Source organism: Ciona intestinalis, chromosome 13 (genome assembly GCF_000224145.3).
Source record: "Ciona intestinalis chromosome 13, KH, whole genome shotgun sequence".
Lineage (NCBI taxonomy): Eukaryota > Metazoa > Chordata > Ascidiacea > Phlebobranchia > Cionidae > Ciona > Ciona intestinalis.
In genome coordinates this window covers 1,424,647-1,446,673 of record NC_020178.2, presented here as the reverse complement: position 1 = coordinate 1,446,673, position 22,027 = coordinate 1,424,647, and the positions used below count along the sequence as shown (strand labels likewise).

The 22,027-nt window shown below is 35.3% G+C and overlaps 1 protein-coding gene across 4 annotated transcripts; it reads right to left on the bottom strand.

Annotated features, from left to right (window-relative positions):
• Nucleotides 1-9,354: 9,354 nt before the first annotated feature.
• Nucleotides 9,355-21,338, bottom strand: LOC100186649 (solute carrier family 15 member 2-like). Of its 4 annotated transcripts, none has more exons than XM_026837417.1 (17): nt 21,244-21,338; nt 20,076-20,143; nt 18,724-18,767; nt 18,134-18,218; nt 17,375-17,609; nt 16,589-16,688; nt 15,616-15,805; nt 14,992-15,152; nt 14,310-14,444; nt 13,786-13,989; nt 12,968-13,093; nt 12,331-12,483; nt 11,765-11,946; nt 11,315-11,468; nt 10,922-11,038; nt 10,153-10,331; nt 9,355-9,817 (listed from the first exon to the last, which is right to left on the bottom strand). In XM_026837417.1, exons 2-17 carry the CDS (start codon nt 20,113-20,115, stop codon nt 9,703-9,705), a joined length of 2,220 nt encoding a protein of 739 aa, XP_026693218.1. In that variant the 5' UTR covers nt 20,116-20,143; nt 21,244-21,338; the 3' UTR covers nt 9,355-9,702. The 4 variants fall into 4 exon arrangements, with proteins under 4 accessions (XP_026693218.1, XP_026693220.1, XP_026693219.1 ...); XM_026837419.1 differs by having other exon boundaries at nt 21,247-21,265; XM_026837418.1 differs by lacking the exon at nt 21,244-21,338 and adding an exon at nt 21,017-21,080.
• Nucleotides 21,339-22,027: the final 689 nt, after the last annotated feature.

Sequence of the window (22,027 nt, the reverse complement as noted above, 5' to 3'; positions counted from 1 at the left end):
GCCCATTTGAGCAGATTGCGCAATCTTACTAGCGCCAAATCGTACTAACACATAGCTTAACAACACTTTACAGTTATTAAAGTAGCTTAGAATCTGTAACTTAAAGATTAATACGCAGCAAAATAGCAAATCCAACGCGGTTTATAATTAAAATTTGTAAAACACTTTTAACTTTTGTTAATCCTAATACACATTGATTGCATTTAAACTAAATGGCTGCAAAAGCTGTAGAGTGGATTTTAAATAATCGAGCATTTACTTTTTATTACACGGGATAATTCTGTTTAATTCTTGCAGACGCCCGACCAAAGTTTTGACTACTTTCGTTTCAATACAATAATCTTTACAAAATTCTTTACAAAACTAAATAAATATTTCACAGAAAAACCGCGAAACATGATTAAATTTCAAAACTAAATAAATATTATACAGAAAAAACCGCAAAACATGATTAAATCTCAAAACTAAATAAATATTTCACAGAAAAACCGCGAAACATATTTGAACTTCAATGTACAGTAATAATTTGCGCCTTTAGAAATACCGAAAATAACATTGTACAGTGAGTAGGGTGAGGGAAGACGGGACACCTTTAGCACATAATATCCAAAGATCCTGATCGTGCTTTAAACAATTAACAACAGCCTATGGGAGTCGTGAGAATAAAGTTTATAATTCTTTGAATGTTCTCTGTTTACAACCAAATGGGACAGGACATAGAACGTAAAGGTGTCCCATGTTCCCCACCTTACTATATTAGAAATAGGTTAAACTAACTACAATGGAAAATATCAAACCTATACATTATAAATCAACGTAGGGAATTTAGGTTACTATGCCTGTGCAACAGCTGCAAAGGTCGCATTTAAAACAGTTAAACAAAAGTATTCAGAACTCTGAAAAATTTCTAAGTGTCGTATTCCCTTTACAATTGTTTGCATTTTAAAGCAGGAGTAGAAGTTGAGATAATGAGATTAAGACCGAAGCGTTTGGTTCCTAAGGTTTAACCGGACCGTGCAAAAGTGACCTGTATGCGGTGATTGATGGGCGATCCTGGCTATCCGTGTTAAGTTTTTAAGCGGCCAGTTTATCAGTGAGAATGAAGGACGAGTTTGCGAAGCTTGCGGTAGGAATGTGAACTCACCGTAGTGCACGCGGAAAATTCTTTACAACTTTACAAAGAAGTTTTCCGTTAGCACATAATATGCACTATTTTGAACGCAATTCTTTACAGTTTTACATTTTTCACATCGTACTGTTGGGAAAATGGATACCAGCGTTATTGCACACAGTACCACATATTTTTGAGCCTTTTTTATGAAGAAATATCCTATTTTTTCCTATTTTATTGTAACACAAGCAGGAAATACTTCACCGTTTTACATTTTCCAAAAACTAACCATTTTTAGGTATATTACTGTCAGTAAAATGGATACCGTTACCTAATATGCAATATTTTGAACACAAGCGGGAATTTCTTTAACATTTTACAATTTTTAAAGGTGTAACAATTTTTTAAGGTTTTACAATTTTTTACAATAAAGTATCTAGTTTTTTAGGTATATTACTGTGGGGTAGAATACCATTAGCACATAATACGCGCCATCTTTTTACAAAGAAATTTTGGGGGTATACTAATATGGGGGGTATACTACTATGGGGTAAGATGGGTACCGTTAGCACATAAATCCCATATTTCATGATCGCCTTTTTAACAATTAACAACGCTCTTTTGGAGTCGCGAGGATTCGGTTATATAATTCTGAAAATATTCTTTGTTTACTACCAAATGGGACGATGAAAAATGAAAAAATTGCGATCCAGTGAAAAAGTACGGAAGTACATACGTAGGTGATATAGAAGGAAAACAACAGTTGTTACACGCTATACGTTATATAGGGTTTGGAAGCAACGTAAAACAGCGGTTAAGGCGGGGCAGGGTTTCAAAGCAAATAAAACGGAACCCAATCGGCGGAACAGGAAAGAAACCTCATTGCAACGGGTGCAAACAAAGACTTGGCAACGCAACAGTGGGCACCCAGGTACAAATACCAGGGAGTTCATTTGCTTTTTGCATGGTTTACTTTTAAAAGATAAGATTTGCATATAGATTAACTCTTATTGCTGTTGATGGTATAACCTGCTGTTAACAGAATAAGTTATTTCATGTTTTTTTTATTTAAACCTAATTGATATTATTATATCGTTTGCTTTTAAACGTGCTATAGTTTACCCAATTATAGTTATTGTAGAGTGGTGGAAGGCGGGACACTTTTAGCACATAATATCCAAATATCCTGATCGTGTTTTAAACAATTAACAACGGTCTATGGAAGTCGTGAGGATACGGTTTTATAATTCTTTGAATGTTTTCTGTTAACTACAAAATGGGAAGAGAAAATAGAATGAAAAGGTATCTATTCCATCTTCCCCTACCCTAGTATATATGTATGTATGGCCGCTATCAATATCGCTACAAAAGCGACCTAACAAAGCGAATATCGTTTCAATTTAATTTGAATTCGAATATTAAGGTGAACATATTAAACACATGAATGTATATTTATACTCTATATACGGATGAACACATTATGAGGCATGGGATCTAAACCAGAGAATTATTATTGAATGATAAAGTAAACCTGCGAGGCACTTTAAGTTTAGATTGCAATAAAATGAATTAATTTGTTAACTTCCGCACTCCCTATAAACCAAGTCTCGGTCAAAATTACATAATATTTTCAAATGTAAGGAGTTACATAACTGGTAGATTTTAGCAGGAAATGGCAAATGTTAAATACGCGTTTTATGGATGAGTGAAAACGCAATGCTGGGTTAAAGGTGGGGAATGCAATCCAAACGGCGTGACTGCAGAACTTTGCAGAACTACTTTAAACTGAACCACAGCTAACAAAGAGTTACGCAACAAGGAATTCAAATAACACAGTATAGCTAAATGGCTTTTGTGCCGTGTTCTAAGAGCCACGCGAGGATAAAGTAACAATGCAGGTACGGGAAATCCTCTGCTTGTTTTATAAGACCCATTTACCGTTTACGCAATACTGAGTCCGAATGAATGAACTCAGAAAACCCGTTGTTGTAAAATCAATTACAAAAACAAAGCAAAACCTGTTCTTACAATTCGGCTCAAAATACAAAGTAAACTTATTTCTTTACAAACCCACCTAAACAATTTATTTCAATGTTACAACCTACATCACCCCTTAGAGGTAAGGTTACAAACACTGTATAAGATTCCTTTTAAACAAGGGCCTAATGTAACTTATACACCTTGGCTTGACATCGTTGTAACACGAGTATCTTATTCAATACACACCGTGCCCTCAGTGAAAAGTCAATGACAAATACGCCCACAATGACAGCAGTGTCGAGCCTCAGTAACCAATGGGTGTTAGAGGCAGCCACCCAAAGACACATATACGCCCACAATGCGTCTAACCTTATTAACCCGTGACCTCCAGGTTGGAGTCGGGCGCGCTAATCAATATGTAACAGCAACGGATGAAATTTCATTTTTGATAACGTATACTTAAATTTGAAAACAGTTTCTGTACACAGGACTTTTAATACACTGGGGCAATGCATTACGTAATTTGTAGCATTGAGTTCTGGGCTAAATCTCAGGTCTCATAACGTGCCTCGCTGTAGGACCTCACCCATATAGAATAGAATGTGCATATACAATGTTGGGGTAATGGACCAACTCTGGTCTAAATCCCAGGTCCCATGGCATGCCTTACTGTAGAACCTCACCCATATATAGAATAGAATATACAATGTTTGGGTAATGCGACAACTCTAGCATAAATCCCAGGTCCCCTTGCATGCAGCAGGACCTGACCCATGTAAAAAGTAGACGTCATTCCACATGTATCGTATTATACACCGATGTAGATGTTAATCATACAAGTGATTACACGTGTTAAAGTAAAATGTCAACGCTTGTAACCAATACGCCTGCGATAGTAGCTAACACCCGCTGTTGGTGATGGTATATAACCATTTAAAATCAATGTGAAACATGCTACGGGTTAAAACTACGCAAGGAATGCATCTTAAAAGCGCGGTTGTTTAACTAAAACAACAATGATGTTGTTATATACGTGATACAGTAGGGCGGGGGAAGATGAAACACCTTTTAGCACATAATATCCAAATATCCTGATCGTGTTTTAAACAACTAGTAACAGTCTATGGGAGTCGTGGGGATACGGTTTTACAATTCTTAGAATTTTTTTGTTTACTTCTAAATAAAACGAGCAACTAGAATGAACAGGTGTCCCATCTTCCCCCATCCTACTATATATACATTTAAGTTCAGAAGCTTGGAGACTTTGTTAAATAAACGACACTTAATGTATCAAAGTCTAAACACTTCGAACCAATAAATTACATATAGACATATAATTGACAATATATCAATACAGATATATATACACTAGTAGAATACAGAATTATGTAACCATATTCTAACAGCTCTAAAAAATCGTTGTTAGTTGTTAAAACACGGTTACGAAACATGGGATATTATGTGCTAACGGTATCCATCATACTCCACAGTACTATATAGACAGTACACACCTAGTATAAACTCGCATGTATATGTATATGAGTCTAAAACGTTCTATACAAACTATATATGGAACCAAAGCTAGCGGCATTTAAACCGTCACAGTCTATAGCTTAACGACCGCTTAGTTTGACGCATACAAAACTCTATATCGTTGTTGCTGCATGGCATAATATAGTAGGGTGGGGAAAGGTGGGACACCTTTTCATTGCATTTTCTCGTCCCATTTGGTAGTAAACAAAGTACATTTAAAGAATTAAAAAACCATATCCTCATGGCTCCTATAGACCGTTGTTAATTGTTTAAAACACGATCAGGATATTTAGATATTACATGTTAAAGGTGTCCTGTCTTCCCCCACTCTACTATACCACCATTCACCTATAAATAATATAACTTATATAACTTAAAGTAAATTACACCAACACTCTGTTACACCAACACTCTGTCTGGTAGCTTCGACGAGAAATTACAACACTTGTAGCGTACACGCCCTTATATAAATACACCTTGCGTTCACTACAGACTCAACAACCCAAATGCAAATCACCACCAAGTTACCTGCGTTTGCTTCTCTAAACTACCAAACCGCTAAGCACTTTGCACTGTGAGAGTAGGTTTAACAGCAACGATTTTGTCGTTTTGCTGCTAATTTCCTTCTCTTCGTTGTTTAATTAATCTGATCTTTGCTTTATATTTTGAATCTAGGTTTAGCAGCCACGCTTTTATTTTTGACACTTTTCCTTCATAATTTTTTTATCTATTTTCTCGTCTCATTATTTGGTAGTAAACAAAAAACATTCAAAGAATTATAAAACCATATCCTCACGACTATAATTGACCGTTGTTAATTGTTTAAAACACGATCTGGATATTTGGATATTATGTGCTAAAAGTGTCCCGTTTTCCCCAAACCTACTAAATGTACTATAGCACTGTGAATAAAGACGGATATCATTAGCACATAATATCCCATGTTTCCCAATCGTACTAAAAGCCCATATTTTCCCCTATGTCCTGAGATATTTGGATATTATGTGCTAAAGGTGTCCCGTCTTGCTCCACCCTACTATATCATTATGCAGTCTTGTCTTCACGTCAAGCAGCCCACGGGAATTCACGCTACTATACATACATCGTTGTAATTACCATCAAATGCACACATTAGTGTATTGCCTATATATTATAATTCCAATATCGATTCGTTCACGTGACGTCACTTAGCAATGACGTCAGAGGTCGATATTCGTTTGATGTCAATGTTTCGTTACCATAATTATTATTGACGAAACAACGTAATGTGTTGCCGATAATAAGAACAGTTTCTGCAAGACATATGTGTGTACGTATATGCTATACCACTATATGGGCTATATAGCTGTAACGAAAGTTAATTTAAATATAAAGCTTACTTTTTTTTTATTATTTATCCTCGCATGGCGTGGCAACGGCAGTTATTATAACACGGTTGTTTTAATTCATCCACCTCGTGCCCATTTACTTGAGTTACCACGTATGTAACTTATTTATCCTCGCATGGCGGGACAACAACAGTTGCTATAACCCAGGTGTTCTGTTTTATTCACACTACGATCCATTAGTGACCATTGGGTTAAAACAATTCCCTAAGAAAAAGTGCCTGTGGGAAAAAAGGTGTCCCCTCTTCCCCACAGTACTCTCTATATATAGAGTCCTAATACACTAATCAATATAACCTGTATCTCTAACCCACAATATACACTCCATTGCCAAACAGTAACCTAACTCAAACTTATACAATTTAGCAGATAAATATCAATACGTAGGCATATACTCATAAATGTATATATATAGTAGAATGAGGTAAGATGGTACACCTTTAGCACATAATATCTAAATATCCTGATCGTGTGTTAAACAATTAACAGCGGTTTATAGGAGTCGTGAGGATACGGTTTTATAATTCTTAGAATGTTCTTTGTTTGCTACCAAATGGGACAAGAAAATAGAATAAAAAGGTGTCCCATCTTCCCCCTCTCTACTATATACAGTTACACATATATGTGAAGTCTTTAATACACCAATAAAAACAACGTATTATAACCTGAACCTCTTAACCGCCAATACGATTCTCTAGTAAACAGTAGTTCAACCAAATCCAAACACCAACGACATATATAATACAACAAACACCGTGACATTTAGCACCGTCGGCATATCACATGTGCATAAACATGCGCCTATATACCCATATATATATGTTTTTTCGTGACAACGGTGAGCCTTACCAGTTACCATGTATGTAGCTCATTTACCCACGCATAATAGGGCAACAACATAAGTTATAACATATCTATATACATACAATATAATATATACATATACATACATCGGTTGTATAGTTAAACCACATATATATATAGTACATGTCCTAATACACTATTTGCCCTATACCTGCACCTCTAACCGTACATATACTCTACTAAACAGTAGTCTAACTAAATCCAAGCACCAACACATACACATACGATGCACGCCTAAAATCACACGGAATCTGATTATGTTGAAATTGACGAAACATTTTCTGCCTCCAGCGCTGATTGCGGGCAAAACTCCCATGCATGGAATGTTAATTACCTAAAGGGGTTTCTGAGTTCAAATCCCGGCGAGTAACTGTGTCCGCAACATTTTTACCGTAGCGTCATACTATACCGTTTACAATGACAATTAGTCTAGGTATTTTACCAAATATTCATCCCTTTTGGCGCTATATTCATTTTTCGTTAGTGGGTTGGGGGAATACGAGACACCTTTGGCACATAACATAGAAATATTCTCATCGTGTTTTAAACAAATAACAACGGTTTATTGGGGTCGTAAGGATACGGTTTTATAATTCTTTAAATTTTATTTGTATACTACCAAATGAGACGAGAAAATAAGAGTAAAAACTCTGTCCCACCTTTCCCCAATCTACTATATTATGCTTTTTGAATCTTTGCTAGCATAACCGACAAGACAAATATAATGTTACAAACATACTCTTATTCATACAAGTAAAATATTATTCTGCAGTTTTTATGCTTTCTAGATTTTTAGCAGTGCTACATTTTAGCCTATCATCCCAATAGTCAGATACAGGCTTACTAAAAGCTAATTCTAAAAGGATCGTGACTCAAGGTTGCTTACAAAACAATGCTAAGTCTGTCGGCGATTATTAAGACTGTGGGCATAACACAACTCTATTTTGTCTCCTGCGGTACTCAGTAACGTCGGTCGGAATAGTATAATGGGGTACAAGAATATGGGACACCTTTAGCACATAATATCCAAATATCCGAATCGTGTTTTAAACAATTAACAGCAGGCTACGGGAGTCGTGACTCGTGAGGATACGTTTTTTAAACTTTTTTGAATTTTCTTAATTTACTTTCAAATATGTGATGGGGAAATAGAATGAAAAAGTGTCCCATCTTCCCACCCTAATATATGCAAAAAAAACAGTGAAACCACGAAAGTAAAAGCAAACGACAGCTGTTATAGAACGTTGATATCTAAAACAGAAGTAAAAAACTTATTCGCTACAAAACTAGACCTTTACAAGCTTAAATACAAAATAAATTTTACTCTAAACGAGACCGTTTAGAAGTTATAGCAAAACGACAGTCGTTATAACATTACGCATTGTGTTGCTTAAAACAAAAGCACAAAACCGACGAAACCGTGGCCTTTACATCCTAAAATGTCGAAGCAAATAACGATAGAGGTCCTCCGTGATGTTGGGTGTAATTGTATCTTCCCCATACAGGGCAAAACACAATCGTGGTCTGTATACGAGTGTGAATTTCATCACTTGGTCACGGGCTGTCACAAGTTTTGATTTTTGGGCACGAACAAGACGATTTACGTGAACTCATGCTTGCCAACGCATGGTTCTAGATCGTGCCGAATTTTTACAGACTTCAAGCGCGCATACTGTTATCCTTTTTCTGACTCATAGGTAAACCACTGCAGTAATTTTACACATGATTGGCAGTGCAGTTAAGTAAGTATACAAGACTCGCCGAACCTTTCACCGTTTTTACGCTTAATATTTTCGCTCTGTTGTGCATTCCTGCTAAAGTCTTGTTTACACTTTCTGTCTAGTTTGTGAGCTTGGTAGTTAACTGATCGGCTGTTAACCCTCGCGAAGCATTCAATGAATTACAAAACCGTATCCTCACGACTCCCATAGACCGTTGTTGATTATTTGAAACACGATCAGGATATTTAGATATTATGTGCTAAAGGGGTGCCGTCTTCCCCACCCTACTAATGTACCCTGTAGTCACTTATGGGTTTTCTAAAATGCCAGCCGTACATTAAATATTAATAAAAATTAAAAAAATAATCACTCAGAATATTACATACGTGGTTCGTAGGCTGGCACAAGGTCTATGAAACAGAACAACCGTCTTATAACGACTGTCAATATCTAGCATTAATCACCCACAAAGTAACATACACGGAAACTCGTAAGTTGGCACGAGGTGTATGAACACTTGTGTTATAACGACAGTCGTTTTCCGGCCACGCCAGGATAAAGTAAGTTACATCCTTCCATTCATTCACAAAGTCAAAGCTATCCACGGTTTCAATACATTGAATGGTGTAAAGAATATACATCAACATTCCAATAGGTTCAGATCACTGATAAAGCTACCACACGTATGGGAGTATAGTGCTCGGTTTATCAAGTTATAACATGGGTGACTTCTTATACACCAGACACACATGGTGTTTTACATACACCTCATGCTCCTTCAAGAGTAACACGGGAATCTTCTTATTGTCAACATGGGTGTATTTTTATACAACTGCTATGACGTCACAAAAAGTAGACCGCAAAGTTACGTCATAATCAATAATTCTACAGTGGGATTGTCAGATAATGCGTATTATGATACAACTTTAAAATTATGACGTCGGTATGCGCAATAGTGACGTTATAAACATATTTCTGTCACTATAGATTAACACTTAAAAAGATCTTTCTTTACATAGGGGTATCATGCTCATATTCTAATTTTTTGGTGACCCCGTTTGACCCCTGGATGGCGACGTCATAGCTAGGTAGTTCCCCAACACTGATATCATCTAATGGAATGCCCTTCTTCTTCAACTCGGTGCAAGCGGGCTCTCTCCCGGAACTTTCTTTCTTCTTCCAAAATCTCTTCTTTGAATTCGTTCTCGTCGACAGGAATGTACCTAGCGTTTATTTATCTTCAGTGAGTCTTAGGGTGTCTGCCCCAATATTAAACAACAAGTGTTTTTTTACATTCAAGCCTCCAAACTGATACCATTGTAGGCGTATGTGACTCTGGACAAGACACTTAACGACAATTTCTCCAACCCAGTGGTCACTAACTGGTTGTCCAAATTATCAGCCATACAAAAAAAATCCAAAAAATTCCCCCACAAAGTAACACACATGGTAACTTTGTGTCTGGAACAGAACTCTGTGTTATACTGACTGTCGTTGCCACATCATCAATAAACAAGTTACGTTCATTCACCACTAAAACTATAACATATAACCATACCTGTATGCCAAGAACACAAACAGAATCGCAGCCACAAATATAAGTCCTGCAAACAAGAAGAATTCATCCGACTGCTTCTCGATTCCCTTTGCTTCAGCGATGATTAACACGATGATGTTTCCAAGAGAAACCGTGAAAAGCCAAATGCTTGTGAGGACGGACTTCATGCTAGGGGGTGCCTGGGTTCAAATACCGGTCAAGAGAGTTTTATGTTACATGGCTTGAAAGCTTAATTAAAACAGTTTAATACAAACTCAATAGTAACACAGGATAAGCAGGCACAGGATGTATGAAACAGAACACTCGTGTTTATAATGACTGTCATTTCCCTATCATGCGAGGATAAATAAGTTACTTACGTAGTAACTTGTAAGCGGGCACGAGGTGTATGGAACGAAACACCCGTGTTTATAACGATCGCCGCTGCCCCTCCATGCAAGGATGAACAAGCTGCTTACGTAGTAACTTGTAAGCAGACATTACATGTATTAAACAGAACACCCGTGTTATAACGACTGTCATTTCCCCATCATGCGAGGATAAATAAGTTACTTACGTAGTAACTTGTAAGCGGGCACGAGGTGTATGGAACGAAACACCCGTGTTATAACGATCGCCGCTGCCCCTCCATGCAAGGATGAACAAGCTGCTTACGTAGTAACTTGTAAGCAGACATTACATGTATTGTATTAAACTTATTTTATGTAATATAAATGTTATAATACATAAATTGTTATAGTTTTATATACATATACTGTTATATACTTACTTGTGTGTACGAGAACTCCAACCCTGTAATTGAGAGGAATACTTCACCTATGGTTATTATAAGGAATTGCGGAATCATCCACGCAACACTTATTGTGTTCGGGTTTAGGTCCAAGTTCTGTAAGATAAACATGTTAAGTAATATATCATGTATCATGTGTGTTTGTATAAGTGGACACCTATGTTATAACTTGACAGTGAGCATGAGGTGTACGAAACACCATGTGTGTCCGGTGTATAAGAAGACACCCATGTTATAACTTAACAGTGAGCATGAGGTGTATGAATACACCATGCCTGTCTGGTGTATAGAAGTATCTTGTGTATAAGAAAAGAATAAAGTACATGATATATAAATACAATATTTAACACAAGAATACTCCTAATTACTCACAGTGAAGCCTGTACTTCCATTATTATATACAATACTGTATACACCTCCCACATCTAAGTATAGATCAGTTGTATATACAACAACATTCCCGCCACCACTGCCAGTCTCATCATTGTCACCAAATGTTGATTTGTCATAAGCAGTTATCGTTGCACTGTGGAAATAATAAATTTATCAGAATCATCAGATGTTAACTTGTATACATAGTAGGGTGGGGGAAGTCGGGACACTTTTAGCAAATAATAACCAAATATCCTGATCGTGTTTTAAACAATTAACAACGGTCTATAGGCGTCGTGGGGATACGGTTTTATAATTCTTTGAATGTTCTTGTTTAATACCAAATGGAATGAAAAAATATAATGAAAAGGTGTCCCACCGTCTTCCCTCACCCTACTAGTATACTATACAGTTCCATACATTTACATATATATCACCCAAACGACTTACGATCCATATCCAATGTCGATACTCGTCGATCGATTTGTGTGAAGGACATCTGTTGGTCTCTCCGGGTATTTCCCTCTCTCGACACTCGTCACTACAACCACTAGGTCGCGCTGTTGGGGATCGAGGTTCAAAACACTAAACCTGCCCCCTCCATCTTCGGACTTGTGGGTTACCATGGGTACCTGGTGATGTCATAATGGTGTATAAGCTGACGATGTCATAAACATGGTCTCTATGAATAAAGAAATGTAATTTATCCTCGCATGGCGGGATAAAGACAGTCATTATAACATGGGTGTTTTGTTTTATACACCTCGTGCCAGTTTAATTTAATCTTACGATTATAACGATATAAACATGATGATACCATTACCAGAAATCAATACACAAATAACACCACCATTTGTAGTATTTTACCAAATTAATAAACTGAGTCAGATCAACTCAACACTGAGCTGTAGGCGAACCCGTAACTTTCATAAATTCGACCCCAAAAATGCAAAAAAAGGTCGAATTTATGCAGGAAAATTAGGCCAATTAAAGAGAATTAATTAGTAGTTTATCACCTTATTTATAGATTGAGCCTGGTCACCAAACACCACAAATTCCACAACTTGTTCTTTAGCAGCATTTGTTTGTATGGTAGTTGTTTCTCCATTGCATGCAAGGTAAGTGTATCTTGCTGTATCAGTGTGGTGGTAGAAAAAGATTGTGCTTATCTGGAGGGAAGGGTTAGGGGGTGAACAGTGTACCGGATAAATGACAAACAGTGTACCAAATAAATGACAAACAGTGTACCAAATAAATGACAAACAGTGTACCAAATAAATAAAAAAACAGTGTACCAGATAAATGACAAACAGTGTACCAGATAAATGACAAACTGTATACAAGTTTTTGAAAAAAAGAATTAAAAGGAAAATAAAATTTAAAAGTTAAGTTTTTCTTAATAGTAACTCACAAAAAAACTTACTAATTATGACATCACAACTACTACTGATGACATCACAACTACTACTAATGACATCACAACTACTACTAATGACATCACAACTACTAATAATGATATCACAACTACTAATAATGACATCACAACTACTAATGACATTACAACTACTACTAATGACATCACAACTACTAATAATGACATCACAACTACTAATGATGACATCACAACTACTAATTATGACATCACATACTCACATCATTAGGTTGCACAGTAACATCGGGAAGAATTCCATTATCCGGGATGAAAGTTACGTTGCATGGAGCGGAATTTATAAATCGGACACCAAACTCAAAACTTTTAGGGAGGGGGGTGAGAGTTTTCTGTCAAGCGGGATATTTGTTACAACTGCTCAAATTAAATATATATATACAGATATATTATAATAATTTATTAATATGAACTTGGTTTGTAATATGATATCTGTAGTATAGCAGCAACACAACACAATAATAGTACACAAATAGAACAAACGTACATAGTTTTTATACACATGGTCTTTTAAATATAAAAACAAACACGTATTTGTAAAACACTACACCCTAAAAAACTTACATAGATTTCAATCTGTAGTAGCAGCAAATTACACAAACAATAACAAAATACACATTAACACACATATATAAACAAACACATAATAACACTACAAAAACACAAACATATATAAACAAACACATAATAACACTACAAAAACAAACACATATATAAACACACACATAATAACACTACAAAAACATAAACACATATATAAACAAACACATAATAACACTACAAAACCAAACACATATATAAACACACACATAATAACACTACAAAAACACACACATATATAAACACGCATAATAACACTACAAAAACAAACACATATATATACAAACAGTCAAACACACATAATAACATACACATATATAAACACGCATAATAACAGTACAAAAACAAACACAAATATATACAAACTAAATACTTATATATATATACACAAACACATAAAACAACAAACAAGTACGTAACTTACGTCAATTTCAATCTGCAGTATAGCGGCTGCAATAAACGACAATCCCGCCAAAACCAAACCAACTGTCATCCTTCTTAATGGGGGGAACGGGATTTTGAAATATCGTAAGAACGGATACAACGTGGCCTCAAATATTGGGATTAAAGTGACAATTAATAATGGGTTGAGGACTTCTACTTGGTCTGGTTTGATGAGAAGAGTTCCCTGTGTGAATATATGTTATATAAATGTATAGGCAAATTAAGATGTTTAATAGATGAATGGGCACATATATAATATGTTTATTAAATGTAGGCACATGTATAATTGGATACTAGATTCCTGGGTGTTGGGTAATGGGTAATGGGCCAACTCTGGCCCTAAGTCCCAGGTTCCTTAGTATGCTTCACTGTAGGACCTTACCCATATAGAATAGAATGCATATACAACGTTGGGGTAATGGACCAACTCTGGTCCAAATCTTAGGTCTCATGCTATTATGTATGACCCCCCCATGTCATTAATAAGTTACAAACACCACTAACCAAATATCCGTTGGTTTGAATAGCTTGTAACGTCCATCTTGATCCTTGTTGGTCAAATAAAGCCCAGAAGAAAGGTAGGGGAATGTAAAGGACCAAAACTCGTAATACATACTTGGTGTCTCGAATAAGTTTTGGCTGTGTAATGTTAAATAAATGAATCTTGTTATAACACAGGTGTTATATTTCAAACCCCAGTAGGTTGGGGTAAGTTGGTACATGTTTTCTTCCATTTTATCATTTATTTGGTAGTAAACAAATAACAATTACAGAATCATATAACCAACACTGTTAACTGATCAAAACACAATTATGAAATATATAATATGCTAACTGTATCCATCTTACCCCACAGTACTATACTTTATATAATATGCTATACATTAGATTATATACAAGTCCAATACTACAAAATTAAAATACCGGTGCGTCGGCATAACTACGCACCAGGTGCATGAAACAGGCCACCTGTGTTATAACAACTGTCGTTTCCCCGCCATGCGAAGGAAAATAAGTCATATATGTGGTAACACAAAAGCAGGCACAAGGACATCCATGTTATACAGAAAAACACCCATGTAAGCATGGTATAATGACTGTTTTGCCTACCACGCGAGGATAAATAAGTTACATACATATAACATGCTATAACTAATATACAACAAATACTACAAAAGTAGCATACCGGCGCGTCAGCATATTCCAACCAATGCTCCTTGTTTCTTACATCATTAGGTGTGTTCCATCTATTCTTACATGCTGTGTAGATACATTTACAAACCTTTGTGAAAATACTTCCTTCTGGGGGGTAGATGGTATACCAACGTGAACCAGCAATAAAGAGAACTGTGATGTAACAATGGCAACTGTTGGCGGTTATTTACAATATATATATATATATATATATATATATATACAAATATAGAGGCGTAATTTAATTTGGTATAAACTCATATTTATAAACTCATATAGTTATATATACATATATATCAACTACTAAGTGATTGCAATATAAATCCTAGACGTAAGACTATTTAAAAGTTTTTTAACATTGCTTGCAATGAAACCAGAGACTTGAATGTAGGCCAGACTTGGCCCATTACCCCAAAACCAAGGGCTTAATTAGGCCAGAGGGTAGTAGACGTACCAATATGCAGAGCCATATTGTAAATACCTTAACAGTATCAGTGTGCTTAGAACATTGTTATGCTACTCTGCTATCTAGACCAAACTAAGGCAGTTTACATAATCGAATTTTTTTAGTTGTATACCCCACAGCCAGTTCTATTTCTATAGTTATAAAACTCACTTAAGGCCACTACCATTAGAGCACCAGGCACCCCAAACGCAAGGGCAAAGCATTGGTCAAACTCAGGGCCAGTCTCGTTGGGGTAGCAGTTCACGTCAGCACGGAATATCGGGGTTACAAACGTGGATATCAAACTACCAGCGTTGATCGCAAAGTAGAACAAAGAAAAGAATTGTTTCCGAATGTACGACTGTGAATGAATTGATGAAACTTATTTATCTTGGCATCACGGGGCAATGACAGTCATTATAACACGTAACTTATTTAATACAATTGAATAAATAAAAGTAACTTGTTTTTATTTGCATGACTGGGCAACGATAGTTATAACACCATGTATGTAACTTTGTGGGTGATTGTTTATGTAATTTTTAAGGGATTGTTTATGTAACTATTTGTTCTTGCATGGCATGGCAACTATAGTCATTATAACACGGGTGTTCTGTTTCATACACCTTGCTATTTCTGGTCTAGTAAGTTATCTGCTGTGTCATCTGTGATGTCATAACTGGAGGTTCTTGAACTCAGATACAAAGGTGAATTAGGAGGTCATAAAATGAACAATAAACATTATGTGTTTACAAAGAACACTCTATGACATCATAATGATTAATGGTACCACAGAAATATTTAGCTTTATAACTGTGTTTTAAAATATTTGTGATATTTATCTCAACTTTTTTTTAAAAATTGAGCAATGCACCTTGTATTGAATAAAAAAGATTTAAAAAACTGCTAAAAATAATGGAAACAATTTATAAAAACACTTTTAGGACATTGGGTAACCCGTGATTAAAACGCTCTGAAACACAGACATTGAAAAAACTGATGAAAACAACTGAGCACATTACAAAAAAATTAATGGTCAACACTGGTAAAAAATGTTGGGAAACACTAGTAAAAAGTAGTGGTCAACACTGGTGAAAAATCATTAAGAACACTGCTGAAAATTATTGGGAAACACTGCTCTTACCTGTCCCGGCTTAAACTGGTCCCCACCAAATGATGAAACGCATGGTTTGATCCCTCCAGTCCCAACAGCAATAAAAAACAAACCAAACATTGAAAGTACGCTGAAATGAAAGTCATAAATTAGCAGTAAATTTAGGTGTATTAACCTCTTAAAAACATCTGATGATTTATGTGCAGTTAAAGATGGTTTACATCTTACAGTAAAGGTTAGAGCAAAGTGCAATTGCAAAGTTATAAAAAAAAGTTGCATTAAACCGAGCCCTATTTATACATTGTGACTTTCTGGTAATTTACAAATGGTTAAATATAAAACCATTCTTTGTAAGTTGCACCAAAACCAAGTTACAACAATATAAAAGCCAAAAATTACCAGACTAAGTTAGAGCACTGCTAAAAAATAAAAATGCCCATTTCAGGATAAAGTGCTCAAATATTTAACAAACAAAAATCAAGTAAAACAAACAGAGTTTCACAAAAGATAAATTTTCACCTAAAATGGCATTATGATTTTTAATGAATGTATAGCACTATTCGTTAGACTGATTTTTGTCGGTTAAGGTGTCTCGAAGCACTCTATCCTGACTGTTATTTCATTACGAGAGTTGTCCAACTTTATGAGCACTACATAAGGGCCAGATTCATAGGATTCATCACAGTTACTATGCAATAGGTTTGCTAATTTTACTCTATAATTAAATAAATAAAAAATATAAATAATAATTACCCTATTAATAAAAGTTCAGCTTAACTCTATCTTAAGTAAGTTATAAGATATCTATGTTCTTACGCATGGGCGACTTGCGACGGTACGTAAGGAATCGATCCAACTGTTTTTACTGCATGACCGAACACATAGACAACAGATAAATAGATTATCGTCTTGTATTTCCCCCAGTATGAGTCAGCTACTATAGCTCCTACTAATGGAAACAAATATGCAAGGACAGTAAAAGCGTGGTAGACTGCTGTTGAAGTGTCGTCGTCCCAATGTAGATAGTCACGCAAGTACAGAAGCAACACAGCTGCAGAAAAATTAGTTGTTTTTATGTTTAAGTGGTTTCATTGTGCGTATGTGGGCAGAACACTTAACAGATATTCAACAGCAATTGCTCAAGCATTCACCCACAAAGTTACATATGTGGTAACTTGTAAGTACACGAAGTGTATGAAACAGAACACTCGTATTATTAGACTGTTGTTGCCCCCCACATGATAATAAATAAGTTACATTCATGGTAACTTGTAAGCGGGCACGAAGTGTATGAAACAGAACACCTGTGTTATAACGACTGTCGTTGTATGAAACAGAACACCTGTGTTATAACGACTGTCGTTGCCCCGCCACTCAAGGTCTAAGGGTAAATAAGTTACAAACATGGTAACTCGTAAGCTGGCACAAAGTGTATGAAACAGAACACTCGTATTATTACTGTTGTTGCCCCCCACATGATGATAAATAAGTTACATTTATTCATATTCTGTCGAGTGCAGCTATTGCAGTGTATGGATACGCATACATAACTAATACAACAACACGTCAACCTACATCTCATTCCATAATAAGAAAACCTTTCACAGAATTCGTTGCCAACAATAAAGAAGATATGTTTCGGATACGCATTCCAGGTTTCCTGTAGTTTAAAACTAAAGTATTAAATAACATACAAAGATTTTGGGGTAACGGGTCAATCCTGGCCTAAGTCTTAGGACCCATGGGGTGCTACACTGTAGGACCTCACCCACATAGAATAAAACATGAATATAAACGATAAAAACAATATATAAATACAAAACTTCTATGTTTAAATACACAAGTGCAGCACATGATACATGAAACGAATGGTTAATATTGGACACCTAGCTGTAGTGAAACTAATTTTAAGGTATAAATAAAACATATATTGTCATTAGGTCCAAAAGTTAGGGCCACGTGTCACCTACTCTGCATCTACGGTGGCTTATACACCTCATGCTCACACTTAAAAAATCATGTTAGGATACTTTCATGTTTATCCTCCGGGTGGGAAACCAAGGGGTTTAATACAAGGGTGTTGCACACCATACATGGTGGTTTTATACACCTCATGCTCACTGTCAAGTTTTTTATGTTTATCATGTTGTAAACACTCAACTCACCGAACAAGTTAATTTCTCTTCTTCATTTTCCTCCTTTCCTCCGTCTGAAACAACAAGGGAAATATATGTGTTAACTACATGCTCATATGTTATACATAGCATCATGGGGTATAAGAATTAGTTTTAATATAGTACGATGGAGAAAGATGGGACACCTTTTTGTTTATTTTCTCGCCCGATTTGGTAGTAAACAAAAAACATCCTCACGACTCCCATAGACGGTTGTTAATTGTTTAAAACACGATCAGGATATTTGGATATTATGGGCTAAATGTGTCCCATCTTTTCAACTGTATAGTCCACACTTATATGCGCATTTAAACAGGATTTAACAATATTGCGCTAAAATAAGCCAACTCAATGTTGATATGCACATAAACCGATGACCGTACAAAATAACACCTTTGCAAACTATCAAATAAAACTTTATGCGAATCCCTATTCCTTATAAACATTTTACTTTGCAAAAGTTATATACAGCCCTTTAATGCCAAAACAAGCTCCACAAGATAGCGTAAGAGAGCTAAATGTGGCAAAACTTTACCAGAACTAACTTTAAAAAAAAATGTTTGCTAAGTTATGTTTGCTGCTCTGAGCACCAATAAAAATGTCAAACGGTGTTTGCTGGAGAGATAGCTGGCAAACAGAATGTTAACATTGTCATGAAAATATTATCCGTAAAATTGTAATGCAATCAGTTACAATGAAGCCTTTTTCTTGTAACAATCAACAAAGATCATTTGTTCACATACTACCTGTTTAAACTACACGTCACAAACGCAAACATATCTATAACCTTGTTGTGTCATTTCCCAGGTGTATGAATTCTATTTGTTTAACACTTAAGGTATTAGTTATAGTATGTTGGGAAAATCATGGGTTATATATGGAATAAGGGGTGGTATTATACTATTATTTATGTGTACGGGAAAATACGTTTGATATTGTATTCAAAGTTTTTCGCTCTTATGCTCACAGTCGAGCTGCTGAAGCTTTTGGACACTTTTGGTTGGTTTGGTCATTTATATCCTCATGAATGGGAACTTGAGTGACTTATCCATGGTTGCCACTCTCATGCCCACAGTCGAGCTGGTGAAGCTATTGCAGTGTGTGGATAAGCTGACGTGACTTTTGGTTGGTTTGGTCATTTATATCCTCATGAATGGGAACTTGAGTGGCTTATCCATGGTTGCCACTCCCATGCCCACAGTCAAGTTGCTCAAGCCGTTACAGTGTGTAGATGAGCGGAAATAAAATTTAACAAGTTACCACAGTGAGCCCTGAACCAGGAACCTCCTAATTACACCCATGTTTACTACTTAACTTATAACTAGAAAACACCAAAACTATACCTGATGCATCAAACTCAGAATAATTTTCCTCTTTTCCCATCTCCACTTAACCTATCTCTTTGTAATACCTAAAACATATAGTTTATATAAAAGCTTTAGTAAAATACTGACACACATAACATATAGGAATTAAACTGGCATATATATATATATATGTTTGCGTTTAAAACGTATACAGTTCGCATAAAAGTTTTAGAGCTATCACTACCAGTAATGATATAATTTACAAAAACAAATATTTCGGCATAAAAAAGTCATAACAGACTTTGCCACATACTGTTGGATGCTAAGCAGACGAAATGTCGGTTTTAATAAAAATATACATTAACTTTTATGCCAGAGGATTAGGTAAAGTACGTACTAAGATAAATCTAAATGAGACAATCAAAAAACACTACCAAAACTTTATCGAAAAAAACAAAAGTCATAAAAAGGTAGTGGTTTTAGCTTAAAGTATTGTTACTCTAAAACTAAATGATCGTTTTAATTAAATTTTTGTAAATTCTTGCATAATTTGCTAAATTTCAATCAAAGAACGCAAGTTTTTTATGCTAGTTTATATACTGTTGCTGACAAGGATATTAAAAGTCTGAAGTTACATTTACGTCAAATTTAACTGTGTTTTTATAAAACTGACATTTTATTGTCCTATTCAGACTATCTTTATCAGAGTAAAAATCTAAATAAAAAGTCAAAAAGATGGTTTTATAAAAACACAGTTAATTGTTCAGAAGAGCTTTTCCTAACTTGTAACCTTTATTTGGTATGGCGTTTCAACATTACCACAAAAGTGGGTTGGCTGATTATTTTATACCAAGGAGAAAACAAACATTGTAAAAGTTGGCAAAATAAACCTAATAAAAGTGATAAAAACTCATTGTTACGCAACATGCTGCATTGTTGGATAACAATGGGCATTGTTTACATTCTAGAATACCCACAATGGAATTCCATTACATGACATGCATGGGCATTGTTTGGTCATAACTCCCATTCTCAGCATTTCTAGAATCAAATAAATGTGGTTTGTGACACACAATGGAATTACGTTGTTCAATTGAAACGGTTAATTCAAGCACTTTAAACTGGCTGTCCAACTAAAGCAAAAGATCATACACTTTTCGGTTGCAAATTATAGATTAAAAAGCAAGTGAAAAAAATGACTCACAACCGTCATCTCTTGACTATGAATGTGACTGTTTGTCCACAATCCTCATGCTGACATCACAATGTATTTTCATATTTCAAGATATTTTGGTATACCTACATTAAGAAGTAATAAAACAATAAATATAAGTTTAACTTGTTTAATATTAAAAATCAGGTTATTTGTAAAATGCTTATCATGTCATCACCACTTAATATTTCAAAGTCACATGCACCACCTAAATGGCCTATATTTAGCTTGGTAAAACTTTAATTGCTATTACAGAAATTCCTAAATTTGTGCCATTTGTGAGTTAGTAATAATAATAATAATCTTTTATTTGTCTCTTCGATTACAGTAGCGAAGATTTAGAAATGTTTCAAACGAAAAGACAGGATTAGCGACAAAACAACAGTTGTTAAAACACGCTTACAGTTAAAAACATATTTACATTTAGTTGGAAGAAAATAAGCGTGGTCGCTACACCTAACGGACAAACGAGCCATTTATTTTAATTAAGTTAAACTTCTAATAGAAACAAAAGTGTGCGTAAAGACACGACCCGTACAATAGTACACCATTTAATTTTCCAATGTCACATTCATCAGTTTAAAGTCCATACATTAACTAAATAAACTTAATTTTTTAAACTTGTTTACTAAAAATTGCGCCATTTATAATATGTTTTATCACCATATAAGTCAGTACACCAGTTCATTCTTTAAAGTCACATTCACATTGTAAAGGACATAAATTTATTAGGCTATAACCCGTATTTATGAGTCTAAAGTACATGTAAAGTCAT